The following is a 24,855-nucleotide window of genomic DNA, read 5'->3' on the forward strand; positions in this document are numbered from 1 at the left end:
CATGACATGATCTCCTGTTCTAGGCCTCTGGCTGCAGATGTGGTTTCACTGTCACCTTTCTGTGTGGCATGTTCAGTCAGTGACAGGAGTGCATTGCCAACAACGGGAAGCTGGTAGCGCACCTTCCACGCAGCACTCCCATTGCGTGTTGGATATGGCCTTGAGGGTCATCTGTGGTATGTTCTCCTTGAAAAGCTCCCACCTCTGTGTCGATGAGCTGAATTGTGTGTATAGATGTTGCAGAACCCCAAAGAGACTCCACTGTTGATTTTGTAGCATCGACAATGACTAGGTTTAGGCTGTGGCTGGCGCATGGTATGAACAGTGCTTTTTTGTTAATATCTAGCACCCACTTCTGCACCCCGCTATTTTACCCCCGCATATTGCTCCCGTTATCATATGCCTGCCCCCTGCATTTTGAGATATGTAATCCTAACTTCTCCATATGCGTTAAGAAAACGTCGGTTAGGCCTGCACCTGTTGTGTCAAGCACTGGTAGGAAACCGACAAAATGCTCACTAACAGTAGCTCCGACATTTACTTGGCATGTGACAATTTGCAGCAGTGCAGTCCATTATTACTGAGTAATAACGTGATTGTTTTACTCTCTCTTATCACTTCCAGTGTCTTGTCTCCAATAAGTGTGATTAACTCATTTTGTATGGTTTTCCCTGTGTAGTGGTCAGCAAACTCTTTTTTCTCTGCTCGTCTGACATGTTCACTCATCACTGGGTCGAACTTGGCAAGCAGCTCCACCAGACCTAGAAAGTTCCCACTATTTGGTTCATGTAGGGTGGAATTGTGGCCACGGAATGCAAGGTTTCGTTCTGCAAGGTGACAGTCTATGGCAATGAACCTCTTCATGACATCATTCCAGTGTTTTTTTTCCAGGATCTGAATTTCTTGGTACGTGCTGTCAATGGCACTGTGCGTTCTGTAGCACGTTTCCAGCTCGCGCCAGCTATCCATGTTGGCATTTGACTTCTCATGATCCTGGAGTGTGAGAGTGAGTCGCTCCCACACTCTGAAACCTCCGCAAGTGAGACTGTGATTTCGCTTGCCAAATAGGTACAGCAGAAACATAAGATTGAATCAGATGATTCTGAGTACACTCACCATGACCTATTCATTTTTCATCTTCATAAGATATCTGTCCTTGGTAAAACGACAGCGAGATTGGCTCTGTGGAAAGTTAATGTCTTCTAACTGAATGGGACCTCTCCTAACAATGTCAATCAGTTGGTCACTGGTAATATGCGTTGGCCAACGTGCCGGATCGGTCTCTGTGAATGTTACTGGGGCTTTCTCTCTGTCTGGTGTGCTGGTGGAGGCATCTCCCTCACCTGTCTCAGTTGTAGGACTGTCATCATGCTGTGGTGCTTGCTCATCGAACAAAGTTTGGTCATCATTATCACCATCTGTTTGAGTAGAATTGCTCTTTCATTTTCATTGCTCTGATTATCAACATCTCCTGTACCGCTTACACCGTCACTTGGCACTGCAGCCCCATGCTGTGACGATGGTGCAGCAGCAACTGCAGTCAGTGGGCCTTTTACAGATGCTGGACTAAGGAAAAATGTAACTTTTGGGAGACTATTTAAATGTTTTGTTTTGTTGTCTAATGTTTTCTGTTTTTCAGCACCACTAAAATAGGAGTGTTTCATTTTCCTCTCAGTGAAAAGTAGCCTTATTTGCTAGAAGCAATGTTTACAAGCGAAGTAAATATTTTTATGTATTTTCTCAGATGTCAGTCAGCGAGCGCCCACTGGTGGTTTGGCTGGCAATAGCAGGAGAATATTGTGGTGTCTGGGAGCTGTGCATTAAATTTTTGCATGTCAGCTGGGGGCCCCTGGGAGGGTGGGGCCCATTTCAGTTGAAACGGGTGAAACACAGCTAAGGCCGCCTCTGCTGCCAGCATCTCCTTCCAGTATACTTTGGTCAACTCCTCTCTCATAGTAGTTAATTTTCTTTACTCCACTGAAATGCTGCTACGTCAGACTTTATTTTTTCCCTGTTAAGTGGCAAGTTGAATCCAATCTATTGTGATTCTAAGGGTTCCTTTACCCTATGCTCCCTGATCACCTTCAGTTCATTATATAACACCCAATCCAGTATAGCTGATCTCCCAGTAAGCTCAAAGGCAAACTACTCTAAAAACCATCTCATAGGCATTCAACAAACTCACTCTCTTGAGATCCATTACCAACCTGATTTTCCTAATAGACCCGCATGTTTAAATCACCCATCTATCATAACATTGCCCTATTGATACATCTTTTCTGTTTCTCATTGTAATCTGTATTCCAAAAGCCAGCTGCTGTTGGGATGTCTGTATATAACTGCCATCAGGGTCCCTTTACCCTTGCAGTTTCTTAACTCAGTCTGAAAGGATTCAACATCTTCTGATCCTTTGTCACATTTTAGTACTAATTTTTTGTCATACTTTACCAGCAGAGCCACGCCACACCTCTGCCTACCTTCCTATCCCTCCATTACAACTTATATAACCTTGGACATTCAGCTCCCAACCACAACCATACTTCAGCTATGATTCAGTGTTGGCCACGACATCATACCCAACAATCAGTAAAAGTGCAACAATATCATCCACCTTATTTCTTATCCTCTGTGCACTGAGATATAACACTTTGAGAACTGTATTTGCTACCCTTTTTGATTCTGCATCCCTAATGCACTGCCAGTCACCCCACAGGCTACAATTATGTCTTATCATTGTCCTCCCCTTCCTGACAATCTGACTGCAAGCTAACCTTGCTTTTTTTAATCATACATCCTATCCTGAGTCTCTTCATTCCAGTTCTCTACTCCCGGCCAAATTAGTTTAAACCCTTCCCAAACCTGTCTGCAAGAATATTGGTCCCCCTCATGTTCAGGTGCAACCCATCGCTTTTGTACATGTCATACCTTCCCCAGAAGAGATCCCAATGATCCAAGAACCTGAAGCCCTGCCCCCTGCACCAGCTTCTCAGCCACAGATTTATCTGCCAAATATCCTGTTTCTACCCTTACTAGCGCATGGCACAGGCAACAATCCAGAAATTACCTCCCAGGAGGTCCTGCTTCTCAGCTTTCTTCTAGTTCTGTAAACTCTCTTTTCAGAACCTCTTTTTCTTCCTATGTCATTGGTATCAATATGTACCAAGACATCTGACTGCTCTCCCTCCCTCTGAAAATGAAAAACTATACATAGTTTGTTTCCCACAGTTTAGATAATCGTTTATTCATCTTCAATAGATCTTCACATGGTGTGTTGCCTCCCAGGTGCCAGGATACGGGATGTCTCAGATTCAGAACAGAGTATTCTGAAGGGAGAGGGTGACCAGCTAGAAGTCTTGGTACACATTGGTACCAATGACATAGGTAGAAAAAGGGAGGAGGTCCTGAAGAGAGACTTCAGTGAGTGAGGCAGGGAGCTGAAAGGCAGGACCTCTAGGGTAGTAATCTCAGGATTGCTGCCTGTGCCTTGTGCTAGCGAGTACAAGAATAGCATGATCAGGTGTGTTAATGCGTGGCTGAGAGACTGGTGTAGGGGGCAGGGCTTCAGATTCCTGGATCACTGGGGCCTCTTCTGGGGAAGATACAACCTGTACTAAAAGGACGGGTTATGCCTGAACACAAAGGTGTCCAATATTCTAGTGGGTACATTTAATAGAGCTGTTAGGGAGGATTTAAACTAATTTGGCAGGGAGATGGGCTGAGGAAGGAGAAAACAGAAATAAATCAAAGATAGCATGCAACAGAGATTATAGAAAGGACAGGCAGGAGATAAGGCTTATACAAAGACAGTGTCATGAGTTACAGGGCAGTAGAGGTGTGATACAGTTAAAACAGAAAGCAGCAAATACTGGACTCAGAGTGTTGTATTTGAATGCATGCAGCATAAGAAATACAATGGACGACCTTGAAATTCAGCTGCAGATTAGCAAATATGACGTGCGTATGAAACTTGGCTAAAGGATGGTTGCCAGTAGGATCTGAACGTCCAAGGATGTATGGTATATCGAAAAGATAGGTTAGTAGGCAGAGGTGGTGGTGTGGCTGTGTGTATAAGAAATAAAATTAAATCATTGGAAAGGGATGACATAGGATTGGAAGGTGTAGATTCTCTATGAAGCACAATAAGTTATTTGAAATATTACAGAAAACTCTAGATCTAGATTCGAAAGACCTCCGCCTAATCAGAAATCTGTACTGAGAACAAACTGATGCTGTAAGAATAGATGGAGAAATGAGTCAGTTTACGAAAATCAAGAGAGGCGTTAGACAAGGGTGTGATTTCTCCTCTGATTTATTTAATGTATACAGTGAAACAATATTACAAAAAATAAGAGACAGCTTGGGAATCAAAGTTGGCGTTGAAAACATCAATAATTCCAAATATGCAGATGCCATTGTTAATTGTTAATTATGGAGGAAGGACTACAGAACTTAATTGATATAATTGTTGAAGGAAGTGAGAAAATGGGTCTACCTATCAGTTGCAAAAAGACAGAATGTATAATGATGTCCAAAAAGAAGGAGAATCCTATCTGTAGGCTTGAGAGCAAACGGGGAAGACATAAAACAAGTACAGAACTTTTGCTACTTAGGAAGCTGGGTGACATCAGATGGCAGGTGTGACATGGACATCAAAAGAAGAATAGGGATGGCAAAAGACACCTTTATGAGAATGAAGAGTATACTGACCAATATTAAACTAGGCATGACAACCCGCCTCAGAGTACAGAAATGTTACGTTTATCCAGTTATGTTATATGGCTCAGAATGTTGTACAATATCTAGTAACATGAGGAAACAAATTGAAGCAGCAAAGATGCGGTTTTTGAGGAGGATGCAAAGAATGTCACGGATGAAACAAATATCTAAAGAGGATGTCATGAACAGAGCAAACACAAAAAGAGAAATAAAGTATGAGATCATGAAAAGGCGACGTAACTTCATTGGACGTGTGATTAGGAAAGAGGGGTTAGAGTGCACGGTAATTATGGGAAATATTGAAGGGAAGAAAGCAAGAGGAAGACAAAGACAAATGATGATGGAGACAGCAGCCAGAGAACTAGAAATGAATACCAATGAATTGATCTACTTGACCCGAAACAGGAGTGTGTGGACCATGGCAGTCAAAGCTCAAACTGGGCACAGTACCTGATGATGAGGCTGGTGAGACTCTCTATCGGTTGAGTTAAGAAATGGCAAGGGTAATAAGACCCTAATGGCAGTTGTATACAGGCCTCCAAACAGCAACCAGGATGTGGATTACAAATTACAGCAAGACATAGAAAAGGCATGTCAGAAGGGCAATGTCATGATAATTGTTGGGGATTTTAACATGAATATGGATTGACCTCAACAGAGAGAATTTGTAGGTTGTCTAAGAGATGACTTTTTAGAACAGCTTGTTGTTGAGCCCACTAGGGTATTGGTTGTGCTGGATTGGGAGCTGTGCAATGATCCGGAGGTGATAAGAAAGCTTAAAGTTAAGGGACCCTTGGAGAACAGTGATTACAGTATGACCGAGTTCACATTGAAATTTGAGAGGGAAAAATTAAAATCCAATGTGTCAGTATTTCAATGGAATAAAGGAAATTACAATGGCATGAGAGGGGAACTGGCTGAAGTTGACTGGAAAGGGACATTTGCAGGAAGGACAGCAGAGCAGCAATGGCTGGAGTTTCGCAAAAAATGAAGGAAGTACAAGACAGATATATTCCAAATAAGAAGAAATTTTGCTGTGGCTGACAAGTGAAGTCAGAACCAAAGTAAAAGCAAAAGAGAGGGCATACAAGGAAGCCAGAGCTAGTAGGAAGATAGAGGATTGGGGAGCTTTTGAAAACTTGCAGAAGGAAACTAAGAAGGTCATTAGGAGGGAAAAGATAAATTATGAGAGGAAGCTGGCGACTATTATCAAAGAAGACACTAAAAGCTTTTTTAAGTGTATAAAGGGTAAAAGAGAGTCAAGGGTAGATATAGACCAATACAAAATGACGCTGGAGATATTGAAATGAGAGAGGCAGAGATGGCGGAGGAAATGACTGTGTATTTTACATCAGTCTTCACAGTGGAAGACATCTGCAGTATACCGGACGTTCAAGGGTGTCAGGGAAGTGAAGTTTGTGCAGTGAAAATTACGACTGAGAAGGTGCTCAGGAAGCTTAATGGTCTGAGGGTGGATAAATCTCCTGGACCTTATGGAATGCACCCTCAGGTTCTGAAGGAAGTAGCTGAGAGATTGGGGAGGCATTAACAATGATCTTTCAAGAATTGATAGATTCTGGCATTGTACGGAATGACTGGAAAATTGCAAATGTTACTCCGCTACTTAAGAAAGGTGGGAGGCAGCAGAAAGGAAACTATAGACTGTTAGCCTGACATCAGTGTTTGAGAAGTTGTTGGTTCGATTGTTAGGGATGAGATTACAGAGTATCTGGAGGACATAACAAGATAGGCCAAAGCCAACATGGTTTCCTGAAAGGAAAATCCTGCTTAACATTAGCAAATTTAGCCGCAAACCCATTAATACCATAGTCCAAATCATTAACATACATCATAAAAACCACTGGTAACTGGCAGCCAGCCAGACTAGGATCCCTTTATTCCCACTGTCTGTTTTCTGCTGATCAGCCAATGCTCCACCCATGCTAGTAACCTCCCTGTAATTCCATGGGCTGTTATCTTGCTAAGCAGCCTGATGTGCAGCGCCTCGTCAAAGGCCTTCTGAAAATCTAAGTCTACCATATCCACTGTATCTCCTTTGTCTGCTTTGCTTATTATTTCCTCAAAAAAATTGCAGTAGGTTAGTCATGCAGGATTTTCCTTTCAGGAAAACCATCTTGTCATGTGCCTCCAGGTACTCTGTAACCTCATCCCTAACAATCAACAACTTCCCAACCACTCATGTCAGGCTAACAGGTCTATAGTTTCCTTCCTGCTGCTCCAACCCTTCTTAAATACTGGAGTAACGTTTGCAATATTCCAGTCATCTGGTACAATGAAAGAATCTATTGATTCTTCGAAGATCATTGTTAACGCCTCCACAATCTGTCTAGCTACTTCCTTCAGAACCCATCAGGGTGCTTTCCATCAGAACCAGGTGATGTATCCAACCTCAGACTATTAAGCATCTGGAGCACCCTCTCAGTCATAATTTTCACTGCACATTCTTCACTTCCCTGGCACTCCTGAATGTCCAGTGTACTGCAGATGTCTTCCACTGTGAAGACTGATGTAAAATACACATTCAGTTCCTCTGCCATCTCTGCTCTCTCATTATAATACCTGCAGCATCATTTTCATTTGGTCCTATATCTACCCTCAACTCTCTTTTACCCTTTATATACAGTACTTAAAAAAGCTTTTAGTATCTTCTTTGATATCAGTCGCCAGCTTCCATAGAAAAAAAACATAGAAACTACAGCACAGAAACAGGCCTTTTGGCCCTTCTTGGCTGTGCCGAACCATTTTCTGCCTAGTCCCACTGACCTGCACATGGATCATATCCCTCCATACACCTCCCATCCATGTATCTGTCCAATTTATTCTTAAATGTTAAAAAAGAACCCGCATTTACCACCTCGTCTGGCAGCTCATTCCATACTCCCACCACTCTCTGTGTGAAGAAGCCCCCCACTAATGTTCCCTTTAAACTTTTCCCCCCTCACTCTAAACCCATGTCCTCTGGTTTTTTTCTCCCCTTGCCTCAGTGGAAAAAGCCTGCTTTCATTCACTCTATCTATACCCATCATAATTTTATATACCTCTATCAAATCTCCCCTCATTCTTCTATGTTCCAGGGAATAAAGTCCCAACCTATTCAACCTTTCTCTGTAACTGAGTTTCTCAAGTCCCAGCAACATCCTTGTAAACCTTCTCTGCACTCTTTCAACCGTATTTATATCCTTCCTGTAATTTGGTGACCAAAACTGAACACAATACTCCAGATTCGGTCTCACCAATGCCTTATACAACCTCATCATAACATTTCAGCTCTTATACTCAATACTTTGATTAATAAAGGCCAATGTACCAAAAGCTCTCTTTACGACTCTATCTACCTGTGATGCCACTTTTAGGGAATTTTGTATCTGTATTCCCAGATCCCTCTGTTCCACTGCAGTCCTCAGTGCCTTACCATTAACCCTGTATGTTCTACATTGGTTTGTCCTTCCAACGTGCAATACCTCACACTTGTCAGTATTAAACTCCATCTGCCATTTTTTAGCCCATTTTTCCAGCTGGTCCAAGTCCCTCTGCAGGCTCTGAAAACCTTCCTCACTGTCTACTACACCTCCAATCTTTGTATCATCAGCAAACTTGCTGATCCAATTTACCACATTATCATCCAGATCATTGATATAGATGACAAATAACAATGGACCCAGCACTGATCCCTGTGGCACACCACTAGTCACAGGCCTCCACTCAGAGAAGCAATTCTCTACCACCACTCTCTGTCTTCTTCCATCGAGCCAATGTCTAATCCAATTTACCACCTCTCTATGTGTACCTAGCGACTGAATTTTCCTAACTAACCTCCCATGCGGGACCTTGTCAAAGGCCTTACTGAAGTCCATGTAGACAATATCCACTGCCTTCCCTTCACCCACTTTCCTGGTAACCTCCTCAAAAAACTCCAATAGTCTTCCTTTCGTAATTTATCTTTTCCTTCCGAATGACCTTCTTAGTTTCCTTCTGCAGGTTTTTAAAAGCTTCCCAATCTTCTATCTTCCACTCAGCTTTGGCTTCCTTGTATACCCTCTCATTTGCTTTTACTTTGGCTTTGACTTCAGTTATCAGCCACAGTAGTATCCTTCCATTCAAAAGTTTCTTCTTATATCTATCTTGCACTTCCCTCATTTTTTGCAGAAACTCCAGCCATTGCTGCTCTGCTGTCCTTCCTGTTAGTGTCCCTTTCCAGTCAACTTTGGCCAGTTCCCCTCTCAAGCCATTGCAATTTCATTTATTCCACTGAAATACCGACACATTGGAATTTAGTTTCTCTTTCTAAAATTTCAAAGTGAACACGATCGTACTATGATCCCTAAGGGTGCGTTAACTTTAAGCTCTCTTATCACCTCCGAATCATTGCACAACACCCTATCCAGCACAGCCGATCCCCTAGTAGGTTCAGTAACAAGCTGTTCTAAAAAGCCATCCTTTAGACATCCTACAAATTCTCTCTCTCGTGGTCCAGTACTGGACTGGTTTTCCCAATCAATTTTCATGTTAAATTCTCCAATTAAAAGACCCTATTGTATCTGCCTCCACCACCAGCAGCCCATTCCATGCACTCAACGCTCTGTGTAAAAAACTTATCCCTGACATCTCCTGTGTACCTACTTCCAAGCACCTTAAAACTGTTGTTCTTAACATATCTGTAAAATTCCTTCACCTTGTCTGCTAGGCCAACTGCATGCCTTATTTTTTAGCCCTCCTGATTTATTTCTTAAGCGTTCTCTTGCATTTCTTATACTTCATACGCACCTCATTTGTTCCTACCTGCCTATATCTGCTATGCACCTCCTTTTTACTTAACCAGGGCCTTATTATTTATCGAAAATTGATGTTTATAGAACCTTTACCTTTTATTCTGACAGGCACAAACAAGCTCTGTACTCTCAAAAATTCACTTTTGAAGGCCTCCCACTTTCCAAGTTCAGCTTTGCCAGAAAAAAAAACTGTCCTAAACAACACTTGCCAGATTCTTTCTGATACCGTCAAAATTGGCCCATCTCCAATTTAGAATCTCAAATCAAAGATCAGACCTACCATTTTCCATATTTATTTAAAACTAATGGCATTACAATCACTGGATGCAAAGTGTTCCTCTACACAAACTCTTGTCACCTGCTCTGTCTCATTCCCTAATAGCAGATCAAGTATTTCACACTCTGTCACTGGGACTTCTTTCTACTGATTACACTTTCCCGAACACATTTGACAATCTATCCCATCTAGCCCTTTTACAGGTTGGGAGTGCCAGTCAATATGTGCCAACTACAACAACCTTATGTTTCTTCCAACAGTCAGTGATCTGTCTACAAATTTGTTCCTCTAAATCCCTCAGACTGTCGGATGGTCTGTGATAGAGCCCTATAATTATGGTCATGCCTTTCTTAATCCTCAGTTCCACCCATAATGCCTCACTAGACAAGTTCTTCAATAATGCTATCTGAGCACTTTGTCTGACTAGCAATCCCACCCCTCCTCAAAGAACACAGAATCTAAAATACAGCATAGCAACAGGCCCATAATGCTGTGCTGAACCAGCTAAAAAGCAAATCAAAAACAACTGAACATTAATCCTTCCTATCTATATAATGTCAATATCCCTCCACCTCCTTACATCCATATGCCTATTCAGACGTCTCTTAAAAGCCACTAATGTATTTGCCTCTACCATATTAGCAGGCACAGTATTCCCCGCATCTATGACTCTCCAAGTAAAAAAAATCTCTCACATTCCCCTTGAACCTACCCCATTTTCACCTTCAATGGGCACTGGCATTTCATCTGTGGGAAATAGATACTCTCTGGCTGCTCTATCTATGACTCAAATAATTTTATAAACTATCAGAACTCCCCTCAGTCTCCAGCATTCCAGAGAAAACAATCCTAGTTTATTTAGCCTCTCATGATAGCACATGTGCTCTAAGCAAGGCAGCATCCTGGTGAACCTCTTCTGCATCCTCTCCAAAGCCTCAATATACTTCCTTTTGTCTGGATGACAAAACTCCAGGTATGGCCTAACTAGGGTTTTATAAAGTTTAAACATAACCTCCTAACTTTGGAACTCAATGCTCAAATAATAAATCCAAACCTTCTTAACCACTTATTGACCTTTCCTTTAACAGTGTAAGTCTCCTTGTAGTAGCAGTACTGAACTGCAATGCCCCATATTTGTCTGGGTTAAACTACATCTTCCATTTCTCAGCCCATATCTGCAACTGATCTACGAACGTATATCATGCTGTATTCATTGTCAGTCTTCTACAATATCCACAATTCTACCAATCTCGTTATTAGTCCACAAATTTATAAACACCACAAACAGCAGAGGTCTCAGCACAGATCACTGCAGAACTCCACTAATTACTGACCTCCAATTAAATAATTACTTTCAGCCTCTACCCTAAGTCTCCTATGTGCATTTCTGAATCCAAATGGCCAATTAGCTGCGAGTCCTATACATTTTAATCTTCTGGGTTAATTTCCATGACATTGCCGTTCTGACTTGTTTTTTCTATCTCCTGCTGTAATTTGTAATCCACATCCCGGCTGCTGATTGGAGTCCTGTATATAACTGCCATTAGTCATTTCTTAACTCAACCCACAGAGACTTTACATTTTCCAATCCTATGTCCACCCTTTCTAATGATTTAATATTATTTCTTTAACACAGGGCCACACCACCCCCTTTGCCTACTAACGAATCTCTCTGATACACCATATGTCTTTGGAAGTTCAGCTCCCAGTGGCAGCCATCCTTTAGCTAAGTTTCAGAGATGGCCACAGTGTCCACAACAACAGTTTAAGAAGTTTGGGTAGGTTGATTGTATGGATACAGAAAGCAGTGGTTCTGGTGCAGATCATTTGGGAGCTGTCAGTGACTTGGAGGCAAATGATGACTAAACCAAAGTCAGCAAGTTTTTCTAAGGGGTCTGCATGGACTAGTTGGACTGAAGGGCCTGTTTCTGTCTGTACTTTTCTATGATGCAATAACTCTACAAAGGAAATTGCAAGCCATTTAGCCTGACTAGAAAGTTGCCAATGTCACTCCTCTCTTCAAGAAGGGAGGGAGCCAGAAGAAAGGAATTTCTAAGTCAGTTAGCCTGACTTCAGTGGTTGGGAAGATGTTGGAGTCAATTATTTCAGGGTATTTGGAAGCAAATGACTAGACCAAAGTCAGCAAGATTTTCTTAAGAGAAAATCATGAATGACAGATCTGTTGGAATTCTTTGAGGAAATGAGAAGCAGGATAGACAAAGGTGAATCAATTGATGTTATATAATTGGATTTTCAGAAGGCTTTTGACAAGATGCCGCATATGAGGTGGCTTAGCAGGTTAAGAGCCCAGTGAATTACAGAAAAGATTCTAGCAAGGATAGAGCATTGGTCAATTGGCAGGAAGCAAAGAGTGGGAATAAAGTGAGTCTTTTCTGATTGGCTGCCAGTGAATAGTATGTTCTGATTTCTGGTTGAATCACTTCTTTTTACATTGTACATCAGTGATTTGGATGATGGAATTGATGCCTTTGTTGCAAAGTCTAAAGACTTATGAATATAAGTGGAGGAACAGGTGATTTTGACAAAGTAGAGAAGATGCGGAAGGATTTTGACAGATTAAGAGAATGAGCAAAGAAGTAGCAGATGGAATACAGTGTCATGAAGGTATGGTCATGCACCTTGGTAGAAGGAATAAAAGTGTAGACTATTTTCTAAACAGAGAAAAGTCAAGATTCTGCTGTATCTCCAATAAATAAGAAATTCTAAATCCAATTTTTTCTTTCTGCTTTGTACTACAAATCTAACTGATGCTCATTTATTTTCCAGGTCCAGCATGCTTTAAAGAGGTCTACAAGTGCACTCGAAACACTAAATAAAGCCATAAGCATAGATCCAAAAAATCCCCTATGCAAATTCCACCGAGCCTCCATTTTGTTTGCCAATGAAAAATACAAGGTAAATGTGCTTGTTGGTGTAATACAATGCACTCATAGCTATGTATAGTCATGATTTTAACATCCAGTGATGTCTACTCCTGTTGTCATTAGGCCGCTTTGCAGGAGCTTGAAGAATTGAAGCAAATAGTTCCCAAAGAGTCACTTGTTTACTTCCTAATAGGAAAGGTAAGAGATTTGATATTCCCCCATTTTCAGAAGCACTTCACAGTTTTATTTCAGAAAATCAATATCCATGATGTTAATAATTTAAGAAACAATTTCTATAAGCCTTGATGTAGTATCTGCTATTGTTGCAATGTCTTAGATTAACATTTAGACTTTGGATATTGCCTACGATATAAGATTGAGGGTTTGATGAAAACTCAAACAGTGGAATTGCAAAGCAATCATCTTGAAATAATTGTACTGCTTTTGATCTCATGAAGATTACAGCAACCAAAAGTAGCCAGCAACAGCCCTACATACTGCTGGTTTAGCTGTCAAGAACTCTGAAATAGATTAAATAATAACCGAAGTTTTGTATTCTTCCTTCTACATATAGTTGAACATTAGGCCTCCAGTTGTACACCCTCTTCTTTTCTGTCAACCTGGTAATGTCACCCTTCTGGAACAAATCAGAACTCTGGTCAAACACAGCATCTATGCTGCAAAAGATATAAGTCAATGTTTTGAGTTAAGACTCCATTCAAAAGGTAGATTGCCATAACATTGCTGCAGCTCGATGACCTTCGTTTGGTCAGGGAGAGTGAGGAGTTGACAGAGAGGAGTTACAGGCAGGTGGTCACACCGGGGCCACAGGAGGCAGACAAGAGGGTCACGGTTAGGAGGGGGAAGGGGAAGTGTCAGGTACTAGAGAGTACCCCAGTGACTGTGCCCCTTGACAATAAGTACTCCTGTTTGAGTACTGTTGCGGGGACAGCTTACCTGGGGGAAGAAACAGTGGCCGAGCCTCTGGCACAGAGTCCCAGCCCTGTAGCTCAGAAGGGTAGGGAAAGTAAGAGGAGGGCAGTAGTAATAGGGGACTCGATAGGGGGTCAGATAGGTGATTCTGTGGACGCAGTCAGGAGACCCGGATGGTAGTTGCCTCCCTGGTGCCAGGGTCCGGGATGTTTCCGATCATGTCCAAGATATCCTGAAGTGGGAGGGAGAGTTGCCAGAGGTCGTGGTACATATAGGTACCAATGACATAGGTAGGAAAAGGGAAGAGGTCCTGAAAGGAGAATATAGGGAGTTAGGAAGGGAGTTGGAAAGAAGGACTGCAAAGGTAGTAATCTCGAGATTACTGCCTGTGCCACGCAACAGTGAGAGTAGGAATGCAATAAGGTGCAGGATAAATGCGTGGCTGAGGAATTGGAGCAGGGGGCAGGGATTCAAGTTTTTGGATCATTGGGACCCCTTTTGGCGCAGGTCTGACCTGTACGAAAAGGACGGGTTGCACTTGAATCCTAGGGGGACCAATATCCTGTTGGGGAGATTTGCGAAGGCTACTGAGGAGACTTTAAACTAGAATGGTTGGGGGGTGGGAATCAAATTGAAGAGACTAAGAGAGGAGGTTAGTTCACAAATAGAGAAAGCTTGTAGACGGTGTGTGAGGGAGGATAGGCAGGGGACAGAGATCAGGAGATGTAGGGGAGAAGGAAGAAAAAGATAACAAAGTTGTTTGCTCCATTAAGGACAAACAGAGAATAAGAGATGGAGAGTTTCTTAAATGCATCTATTTTAATGCCAGGAGCATTGTAAGAAAGATGGATGAGCTTAGAGCATAGATTGAAACCTGGAAATATGATGTTGTAGCTATTAGTGAAAGATGGTTGCAGGAGGGGTGTGACTGGCAACTAAATATTCCAGGATTTCGTTGCTTCAGGTGTGATAGAATAGGAGGAGTAAGAGGGAGAAGTGTTGCATTGCTTGTCAGAGAAAATATATACAGTGGTGCTCTGGCAGGATAGATTAGTGGACTCGTCTAGGGAGGCTACTTGGATGGAATTGAGGAATGGGAAAGGTATATTGACGCTTATAGGGGTGCATTATGCACCACCTAATGGGGACCGAGAATTGCACGAGCAAATTTGTAAGGAGATAGCAGATACTTGTAGTAACCACAAGGTTGTAATTGTGGGAGATTTTGATTTTCCACACATAGACTGGGAAGCCCATTCTGTAAAAGGGCTGGATGGTTTGGAGTTTGTAAAATGTGTGCAAAATAGTTTTTTGCAGCAATACATAGAGTTACCAACTGGAGAAGGGGCAGTGTTGGATCTCCACTTAGGGAATGAGACATGTCAGGTGACAGAAGTATGTTTTGGGGAGCACTTCGGATCCAGTGATCACAATACCATTAGTTTCAATGTAAGTATATAGAAGGATAGGACTGGACCCAACGTTGAGATTTTTGATTGGAGAAAGGCTAACTTTGAGGAGATGTGAAAGGAATGGATTGGGACAATTTGTTTTATGGGAAGGATGTAATAAAGAAATAGAGGTCACTTAAAGGTGAAATTTTGGAGGTACAGGATCTTTATGTTGCTGTTAGGTTGAAAGGAAAGGTTAAAAGTTTGAGAGAGCCATGGTTTTCAAGGGATATTGGAAACTTGGTTCAGAAGAAGAGAGGGATCTACAATAGATGTAGGCAGCTTGGAGTAAATAAGGTGCTTGAGGAATATCAAGAATGTAAAATCAATCTTAAGAAAGAAATTAGAAAAGCTAAAAGCAGATACGGCGCTGCTTTGGCAAGGATATTGCCAAAGGAGAAGGATATTGAGTTATGCAAGGTAAAGGAAACAAGAAGGGTAGTTATGGAATGTATGATGATTAAAGAAGAGGAAATATTGGCGCTTTTAAGGAATATAAAAGTGGATAAGTCTTCGGGTTCGGACGGGATATTCCTTAGAACCTTGAGGGAATTTAGTGTGGAAATAGCAGGGGCTCTGATAGAAATATTTCAAGTGTCATTAGAAACGGGGATGGTGCTGGAGGATTGGCGTATTGCTCATGTTGTTCCATTGTTTAAAAAGGGTTCTAAGAGTAAATGTAGCAATTATCGGCCTGTGAGTTTGACGTCAGTGGTGGGTAAATTGATGGAAAATATTCTTAGAGATGGTATATATATTTATCTGGATAGACAGGGTCTGATTAGGAACAGTCAACATGGATTTGTGTGTAGAAGGGCATGTTTGACAAATCTTATTGAATTTTTTGATGTGGTTATTAGGAAAGTTGACGAGAGTAAAGTGGTGGATATTGTCTATATGGACTTCAGTAAGCCCTTTGACAAGTTTCCACACGGAAGGTTAGTTAGGAAGGTTCAATCATTAGGCATTAATATCGAAGTGGTAAAATAGATTCAGCAGTGGCTAGATGGGAGACGCCAGAGAACAGTGGTGGATAACTGTGTGTCAGATTGGAGGATAGTGTCTAGTGGTGTGCCTCAGGGATCTGTACTGAGTCCAATGTTGTTTGTCATATATGTTAATGATCTTGATGATAGGGTGGTAAATTGGATTAGTAAGTATGCAGATGATACTAAGATAGGTGGAGTTGTGGATAATGAAATAGGTTTTCAAAGCTTGCAGAGAAATTTAGACCACTTAGAAGAGTGGCTGAAAGATGGCAGGTGTAGTTTAATGCTGATAAATGTGAGGTCCTACATTTTGGTAGGACTAATCAAAATAGGACATACATGGTAAATAGTAGGGCATTGAAGAATGCAGTAGAACAGAGGGATCTAGGGATAATGGTGCATAATTCCCTGAAGGTGGAATCTCCATGTGGATAGGGTGGTGAAGAAAGCTTTTGGTATGCTAGCCTTTATAAATCGGAGCATTGAGTGTAGGAGTTGGGATGTAATGTTGAAATTGTGTAAGGTAAGGCCAAATCTAGAGTATTGTGTACAATTTCTGGTCACCGAATTATAGGAAAGATGTCAATAAATTTGAGAGAGTACAGAGGAGATTTACTAAAATGTTGCCTGGGTTTCAACTCCTAAGTTACACAGAAAGGTTGAATAAGTTAGGTCTTTATTCTTTGGAGCGTAGAAGGTTGAGGGGGGACTTGATAGAGGTGTTTAAAATTATGAGGGGGATTGATAGAGTTGATATGGGTAGGCTTTTTCCATTGAGAATGGGGGAGATTCAAACAAGAGGACATAAGTTGAGAGTTAAAGGGCAAAAGTTTAGGGGTAACATTATGGGGAACTTCTTTACTCAGAGAGTGGTAGCTGTGTGGTACGAGCTTCCAAGAGAAGTGGTTGAGGTAGGTTCGATGTTGTCGTAGATATATGGACAGGAAAGGAATGGAGAGTTATGGGCTGAGTGCAGGTCGGTGGGACTAGGTAAGAGTAAGAGTTTAGCACGGACTAGAAGGGCCGAGATGGCCTGTTTACGTGTTGTAATTGTTATATGGTTATATATTTGTATATATATATATGATTATATAACCATTCACTTGTCCCTACATTGAAATGTTCAAACAACCTGTGAACTCACCTTCAAGGACTCTTCAGTTGAGGTTCTCGATAGTTGTTATTTATTTATTAATATTTTTTGTTTATTTTCATTTTGCAGTTTATTGAACATCAACTTACTGCAGTCTTTCATTGATTCCATTATTGTGTATGCCCACAAGAAAATGAATTCAGTGTTATATATCGTGACATATGTACTTTGATAATAAATTTACTTTGAACTTTGATGTACAAGATCTCACACTTGTCTGGATTAAATTTCATCTGCCTCTTTTCGACCATGACTGCAACCAAAGTTCAAAGTTCAAAGAAACTTTAAGATCAAAAAACTTCATACAACTCTAATCAGCTTCTTGGTCTTACTGACATCAAGTAATATTTTAAATCTCCCTCCTATATGCTCATATGTCTCCACCTTTGCTTTGGCCTATGACAGTGGTGTCAAAAGTGTTGGTGTTGTGCTAATCCACACAGTCATAAGTGTGCAAAGCAGGGAGCTAAGCACATAGCCTTGTGGTGCACTAGTGCTGATGGAGATTGTGGAGAAGATTATACTTAGGAAGATCCTACACATAGCTAAGGGGAGGATCCTTAACAGTGTTGAACATAGTGATGGTAGGGTACAAATTCATGATTCCCTAAAACTGGCTGCAAAGTTGATAGAACAGTAAAGAAAAAGTTCAAAGTAAATTTATTATCAAAGTAGATATGCTGTATGTCACCATATGCAACACGATGATTAAATTTTTTCCAGGCATTCATAGTAATCTCAGAGATACACAACAGAATCAATGAAAAACTTTCACACACAAAATGGACAAATAACGAAACTCAAAAGGAAAGAAAGCACGCAGATAGAAAAAGGAAAATTAAAATACACACAATTACCTCTAAACCTTCAGGCACTTGAACCACAGGGGATAACTCCAGTCAACCTCACTTACCATATCATCAAAATATTCCCACAATTTATAAACTCACTTTCAACTCATGTTCTTGATATTTATTGATTGACTGATTGGTGGTGTGGGATCTGAGGCTCCTGATGACAGCAGCAAGATGAGAGCATAGCCTGGATGGTGGGTGTCCTTGATAATAGATGCTGCTTTCTTGTGGCAGCATTCCTTGTAGATGTGCTTCAGTTATGGAGGAAGCTTTGCCTAAAACGGGCTTTTGGAAGACTTTTCAGTTCTTGGTATTTGCATTTCCAAGCCAAGCATGATGCATCATGCAGTATACTGTTCACTACACAACTATAAACGTTTTCCAAAGTTTTAGATGACATGCCAAATCTTCACAAACTTCTAAGAGGCATTGCCATGACTTTTTTGTAATGGCACTTATGTTTAGATCCACGTCTGATCTTCTAGAATGTTAACGCTGAATGTAACTCTGATTCCCTAATGAGGACTGGCTCATGGACTTCTGCTCTCTTCCTCCTGTATTCAGTAATAATCTCTTTGGTCTAGTAAAAGGTTGTTGAGGACAATGGCAGACACAATCTCAGTGGCTCTCCACAAGGCTTTAGACCAGCTGGATAACACAAACATCTATGTCAGGATGCTGTTCATCGATTACAGCTATATAGGACCCTGGTCAGACCCCACTTGGAGTACTGTGCTCAGTTCTGGTCACCTCACTACAGGAAGGATGTGGAAACCATAGAAAGGGTGCAGTGGAGATTTGCAAGGATGTTGCTTGGATTGGTGAGCATGCCTTATGAGAATAGACATAGAAAACAGGCCCTTCAGTCCACAAAGCTGTGCCAAACATATCCTTACCTTTGAAATTACCTAGGGTTACCCGTAGCCCTCTATTTTTCTAAGCTCCATGTACCTATCCAGAAGTCTCCTAAAAGGCCCTATTGTATCCGCCTCCACCACCGTTGCTGGCAACCCATTCCACGCACTCACCACTCTCAGCATAAAAACTTACCCGACATCTCCTCTGTACCTACTTCAAAGCACCTTAAAACTGTGCCCTCTCGTGCTAGCCATTTCAACTCTGGGAAGAAGCCTCTGACTATCCACACAATAAATGCCTTTTGTCATCTTATACACCTCTATCGGGTCACCTCTCATCCTCCGTCACTCCAGGGAGAAAAGGCCGAGTTCACTCAGCCTATAAGGCATGCTCACCAATCCAGGCAACATCCTTGTAAATCTCCTCCGCACCCTTCTCTATGGCTTCCACATCCTTCCTGTTGTGAGGTGACCAGAACCGAGCACAGTACTCCAAGTGGGGTCTGACCAGGGTCCTATATAGCTGCAACATTACCTCTTGCCTCCTAAGCTCAATCCAATGCACCGTATGCTTTCTTAACAACAGGGTCAATCTGCACAGCAGCTTTGAACGTCCTATGGACTCAGACCCCAAGATCCCTCTGATCCTCCACACTGCCAAGAGTCTTACCATTAATACTATATTCTGTCTTCATATTTGACCTACCAAAATTCACTTCACACTTATCTGGGTTGAACTCCATCTGCCACATCTCAGCCCAGTTTTGCATCCTATCAATGTCCTGCTGTAACCTCTGACAGCCCTCCTCACTATCTACAACACCCTCAAGCTTTGTGTCATCAGCAAATGTACTAAACTAACCCTCCATTTCCTCATCCAGGTCATTTATAAAAATCACAAAGAGTAGGGGTCCCAGAACAGATCCCTGAGGCACACCAGCTTCCATGCAGAATATGACCCATCTACAACCACTCTTTGCCTTCTGTGGACAAGCCAGTTCTGGATCCACAAAGCAATGTCCCCTTGGATCCCATGTCCCCTTACTTTCTCAATAAGCCTTGCATGGGGTACCTTATCGAATGCCTTGCTGCAATCCATATACACTACATCTACTGCTCTTCCTCCATAGGTGTGTTTAGTCACATTTTCAATCTGTCTCGTAAGGCATGATCTACTCAAAATTTCTATCTGACCCCCAGGAAATGAACCAGTCGCCAAAAGAAATTGGTATTAAAGTTCACAACTGTCGAAAGTAGCAGCCTTTTCGCTGCCATCAGTATTTTTGTCCACACCCATAGAAGCAGCAAGTTCATACATCATTCTTCTCCAACTCCTAACTCCAGACACATCTCTCCACCTACAACACACATAGCTTATGGCGTTGCAGACTTCAAAGCTAAGCACCGTGGTGCTGCCAACATCACTGCCTCTCTCCCAGACGAGCCATATCTTTTTTACACTGCGTTTGATGTCGCCAGCACTGAGCCCCCGAGGAGAGCCACCGATGCTCCTTGTTCATCTCTGAGTCTGAAGGACGCAGGTGTTTCCAACAAATGGACAGTCACAAGGCTGCGGGACTAGACGGCATCCCAGGGTGGGTACCCAGGATGTGCGCAGCACAACTGGCAAGTGTGTTTACAGACATTTTTGATCTTTCCCTCTCCCAGTGTGGAGTGCCCTCTTGCTTCAAAACATCCATCATCGTTCCTACACAGAAAAGGTTGAGTGAACTCGGCCTTTTCTCCTCGGAGCGACAGAGGATGAGAGGTGACCTGACAGAGGTATATAAGATGATGAGAGGCATTGATCGTGTGGATAGTCAGAGGCTTTTCCCAGAGATGAAATGGTTAACATGAGAAGACACAATTTTAAGGTGCTTAAGTAGTAGAGAGGAGATGTCAGGTAAGTTTTTTACGCAGAGAGTGGTGAGTGCATGGAATGGGCTGCTGGCGACGGTGCTGGAGCAGATACAATAGAGTCTTTTAAGAGACTCCTGGATAGGTACATGGAGCTTAGAAAAATAGAGGGCTATGGGTAACCCGAGGTAATTTCATGAGGTAAATACATGTTTGACACAGCTTTGTCGGCTGACGGGCCTGTATTGTGCTGTAGGTTTTCTATGTTCTATGTTTATGACTGTAGCTCAGCATTTAATACCATCGTTCCCACAATCCTGATTGAGAAGTTGCAGAACCTGTGCCTCTGTACCTCCCTCTGCAATTGGATCCTCGACTTCTTAACCAGAAGACCATGATCTGTGCAGATTGGTGATAACATCTCCTCATTGCCGACAAACAACACTGGCGCACCTCAGATGTGTGTGCTTAGCACACTGCTCTACTCTTTCTATACCCATCACTATGTGGCTAGGCATGGCTCAAATACCATCTATATATGTGCTGATGACACAATCATTCTTGGTAGAATCTCAGGTGGTGACGAGACGGTGTACAGGAGTGAGATATACCGACTCGTGGAATGGCGTCACAGCAACAACCTGGCACTCAATGTCAGTAAGACAAAGGAATTGATTGTGGACTTCAGGAAGTGTAAGACGAAAGAACACATCCCAAGCCTCATAGAGGGATCAGAAGTGGAGAGAGTGAGCAGCTTCAAGTTCCTGAGTGTTAAGATCTCTGAGGATCTAACCTGGTCCCAGAATATCGATGTAGCTATAAAGAAGGCAAGAATGGGGCTATACTTCACTAGGAGTTTGAAAAGATTTGGTATGTCAACAAATACACTCAAAATCTTATATAGTTGTAGAGCATTCTGACAGGCTGCATCACTCTCTGGTATGGAGGGGGGAGCTACTGCACAGGACCGAAAGAAGCTGCAGAGGGTTGTAAATCTAGTCAGCTCCATCTTGGGCACTAGCCTGCAAAGTAGCCAGGACATCTTCAGGGTGCAGTGTCTCAGAAAGGCAGTGTCCATTATTAAGACTTCCAGCACCCACGGCATGCCCTTTTCTCACTGTTACCATCAGGTAGGAGGTACAGAAGCCTGAAGGCACACACTCAGCGATTCAGGAACAGCTTCTTCCCCTCTGCCATCCAATTCCTAAATGGACATTGAACCCTTGGACGCTACCTCGCTTTTTTTGAATATGCAGTTTCTTTGTTTTTTGCATGTTGTTTAATCTATTCAATATACATATAGTGTACTTAATTTATTTATTATTATTACTTTAATTTTATTTTTCTCTTCTATAAGCTGCTGCTAAGTTAACAAATTTCACGTTACATGCTGGCGATAATAAACCCGATTCTGATTCTGACACTATTCAACAAGATTTTCAGTCTCCCTCCAATAAGCTGATACATTGTCCCTCTGAGTCAGCCAACACAGTAATGTCATTTGCAAACTTATCTATAACAGTGGAGCTGTCCTTAGTCTCACAGGCATAAATAAAAAGTATTTAAGCACACAACATTTTGCTGATGATGATTGTGGAGATGTTGATGCTAATCTAAACTGACTGGGGTCAGCAAATGAGGAAATTTAAGAGTCAATTGCACAAGGAGGCACTGAAGTCTATGTATTGAAACTTATCAATTAGTTTTGAGGGGATGTTACTGTTGAATACAGAGCGTAGTTAATAAAGAGAACCCTGATAATGCATTATCGCTGTCCAGATGTTCCAGAATTGACTAATGAGCCAATGAAATGGCAATTGTTCTTGACCTGTTGAAACAGTAGACAAATAAGAGCAGATCCATTGATATATTTCATTAGCAATCCTTCAAAGCACTTCATCACAGTAATTGTAACTTGATGAAAGGCAGATTACCATGTTTTTCTTGGGCACTGGTATAATTGAAGCCAGCTTTGTGCAGGTGGGAACTCAAACTGCTGAAGTGAGGGGTTAAAGATATCAGTAAACACTACAGCTAGTTGATTAGCACAGATCTTCACTACTCTGCCACGTACATCACCTGGGATCACCCTCCTGAAGGATGTTCTCATGTCAGCCTCAGAGACTAAAATCACAGAGTTGTCGGGGTCGTGCAAGTTTGAGAGGTGCCTCCATATTCTGTCAGTGAAAGTGAACTTAAAAGTACTGAGCTTAACTGCAAACTTTGTTGTCACCTATGTCACTTGGTTTCATTTTGTAGGATATGATAGAATTTAAGTCCTGCCATAGCTGACGAGCATCCTTCAGTGATTCAATTTTCCACTTTGCATAAGAGATGGCCTTCTGAGGGTCATATGTGGAGCTCTTGTATTCTCCTTGGATGCCAGATCCAAAACCACCGATCTAGCCCTCAGCAAATTATGGTTATCCGGGGCTTCTGGCTGAGGAAGACGTTGATTGGTTTTGTGGGGACACACCTCTCTGTTACGGACTTTATGAAGACCGTATTCTGTGTTATGTTAAGAGCCTCTGATGAGTCCTTGATGGCCCAGACTATGACTTGAAGTAATACAGAATTCCATGCCTCGCATGATCACCTCAGCATTATCCTTACCTCTGGTGTCTTTCTCTTTACCTTTTGCTTGTATGCAGGTATATGCAGGTAGGAGGAGGGCAGTCAGATGATCAGATTTCCTAAAATGCAGACTAGGGAAGGAATATAGGTATTCTGTTGCTAATGTGGCAATGGTCAAGAGTATTGGGACCCCCGGTGGCCTAGATGATATGTTAATGATTGTTGGGCAAAAATGTCTTCAATCAAACCTGATTGATGACCCCAGCAATGAATTGAAAGGCATTGGAGTAGGCTATTTCTTGTTTGCTAATTTTGTGCTTGCTTAACATCTGCCTTTGGCAGTATATAAACTGCAGTCAGGATCACGGAAAAGAACTTCCTCATAAGCAGAATATTAGCACTTCATCATTAGATGTTGCAGGTTGGGAAAACAAAAGTGTGACAAAACTACAACCATCAGTCGAGGCATTGACTTCAAGAGCCAGCAAATTGTGTTACAGCATTATGAAACTCAGATTAAGTCACATTTTGTGTACAGGAAAGATGTGGAGTCTTCAGGGAAGGTGCAGAGAAGGCTTATCAGGGGAGGCTTGGAGAGTTTGGATAAACTGAGTGGAGGCTCAGGGGAGACTTAACAGACATTTATAAAACAATGTGAAGCACTTTTAAAAGACACCCTCATCGTACAAGTAGATATATCTGCAAGTCTCTGTTTCTTGTTTACATTTGCAGATGTTGTCTAAAGATGTTGACATCTGAATCTGAATTTCCCAAATTCAGATATCTAATTTCAGGACTATCCTGATGCGTTTCCATATGTACTTTGAAACTTCCCAGGTCACGATCACTCACTGAAAGGGCTGCCTACTGAATGAATGAATGAATGAAATTTATTTTGGTCAGTACAGACATAACAAAAAGCATCATTTTCAATGATGATTTCATAATGATGGTTTCATAGGACAAAATTACAACAAAAAACATAGATATTCTTTAAAACAGAGCAAAATGGTGCAGGCTAAAGCTGCAGCTTATTACAGTTACCCCTCTTACTTATACAACAACATATTTGGCGTCAATCATCACATCAAAAACAAAAAACTTCATAATCTTTTAACACAAATTTCAACTCCAAACATCTTTTATTTACATTACTCCCATTCATTTTAAATCATGTATTTTATATTGGTTCATTAAATTTTTAAATAATTTTTTAAACTTGTTAAGTGTGGTGCACGTTTTGAAATTCTCACTAAACTGTTCCATAGATTCACCCCTCTGACTGAAATACAATGATTTTTTACATTTGTTCTTATCCTTTGTTTTTGAAATATACATGTTCCTCTCAAATCATGTTGACTTTCTCTCATTTTAAACAACCTTTGGATACTTTGTGGTAGCTGTCCATTTTTTACTTTATACATAATTTGTATTATTTTAAAATCTACAAAAGCTCTGAATTTTAAAGTGTTTAGTTGAATAAATAGTGGATTGGTTGGCTCATAGCAATTTGTCTTAT

General features: G+C 41.5%; 1 protein-coding gene across 1 annotated transcript in view; it reads left to right on the forward strand.

Annotated features, from left to right (window-relative positions):
* The window catches only part of LOC134341076 (cell division cycle protein 27 homolog), a 272,971-nt gene that overhangs the window by 238,515 nt on the left and 9,601 nt on the right, over positions 1–24,855 (forward strand). The window contains exons 16-17 of the mRNA XM_063038824.1: positions 12,571–12,699; positions 12,792–12,866. Coding sequence (XP_062894894.1) covers positions 12,571–12,699; positions 12,792–12,866 — 204 coding nt within the window. The remainder of the gene's footprint in view (positions 1–12,570; positions 12,700–12,791; positions 12,867–24,855) is intronic.

The sequence above is a fragment of the Mobula hypostoma genome, chromosome Y (genome assembly GCF_963921235.1).
Source record: "Mobula hypostoma chromosome Y, sMobHyp1.1, whole genome shotgun sequence".
NCBI lineage: Eukaryota > Metazoa > Chordata > Chondrichthyes > Myliobatiformes > Myliobatidae > Mobula > Mobula hypostoma.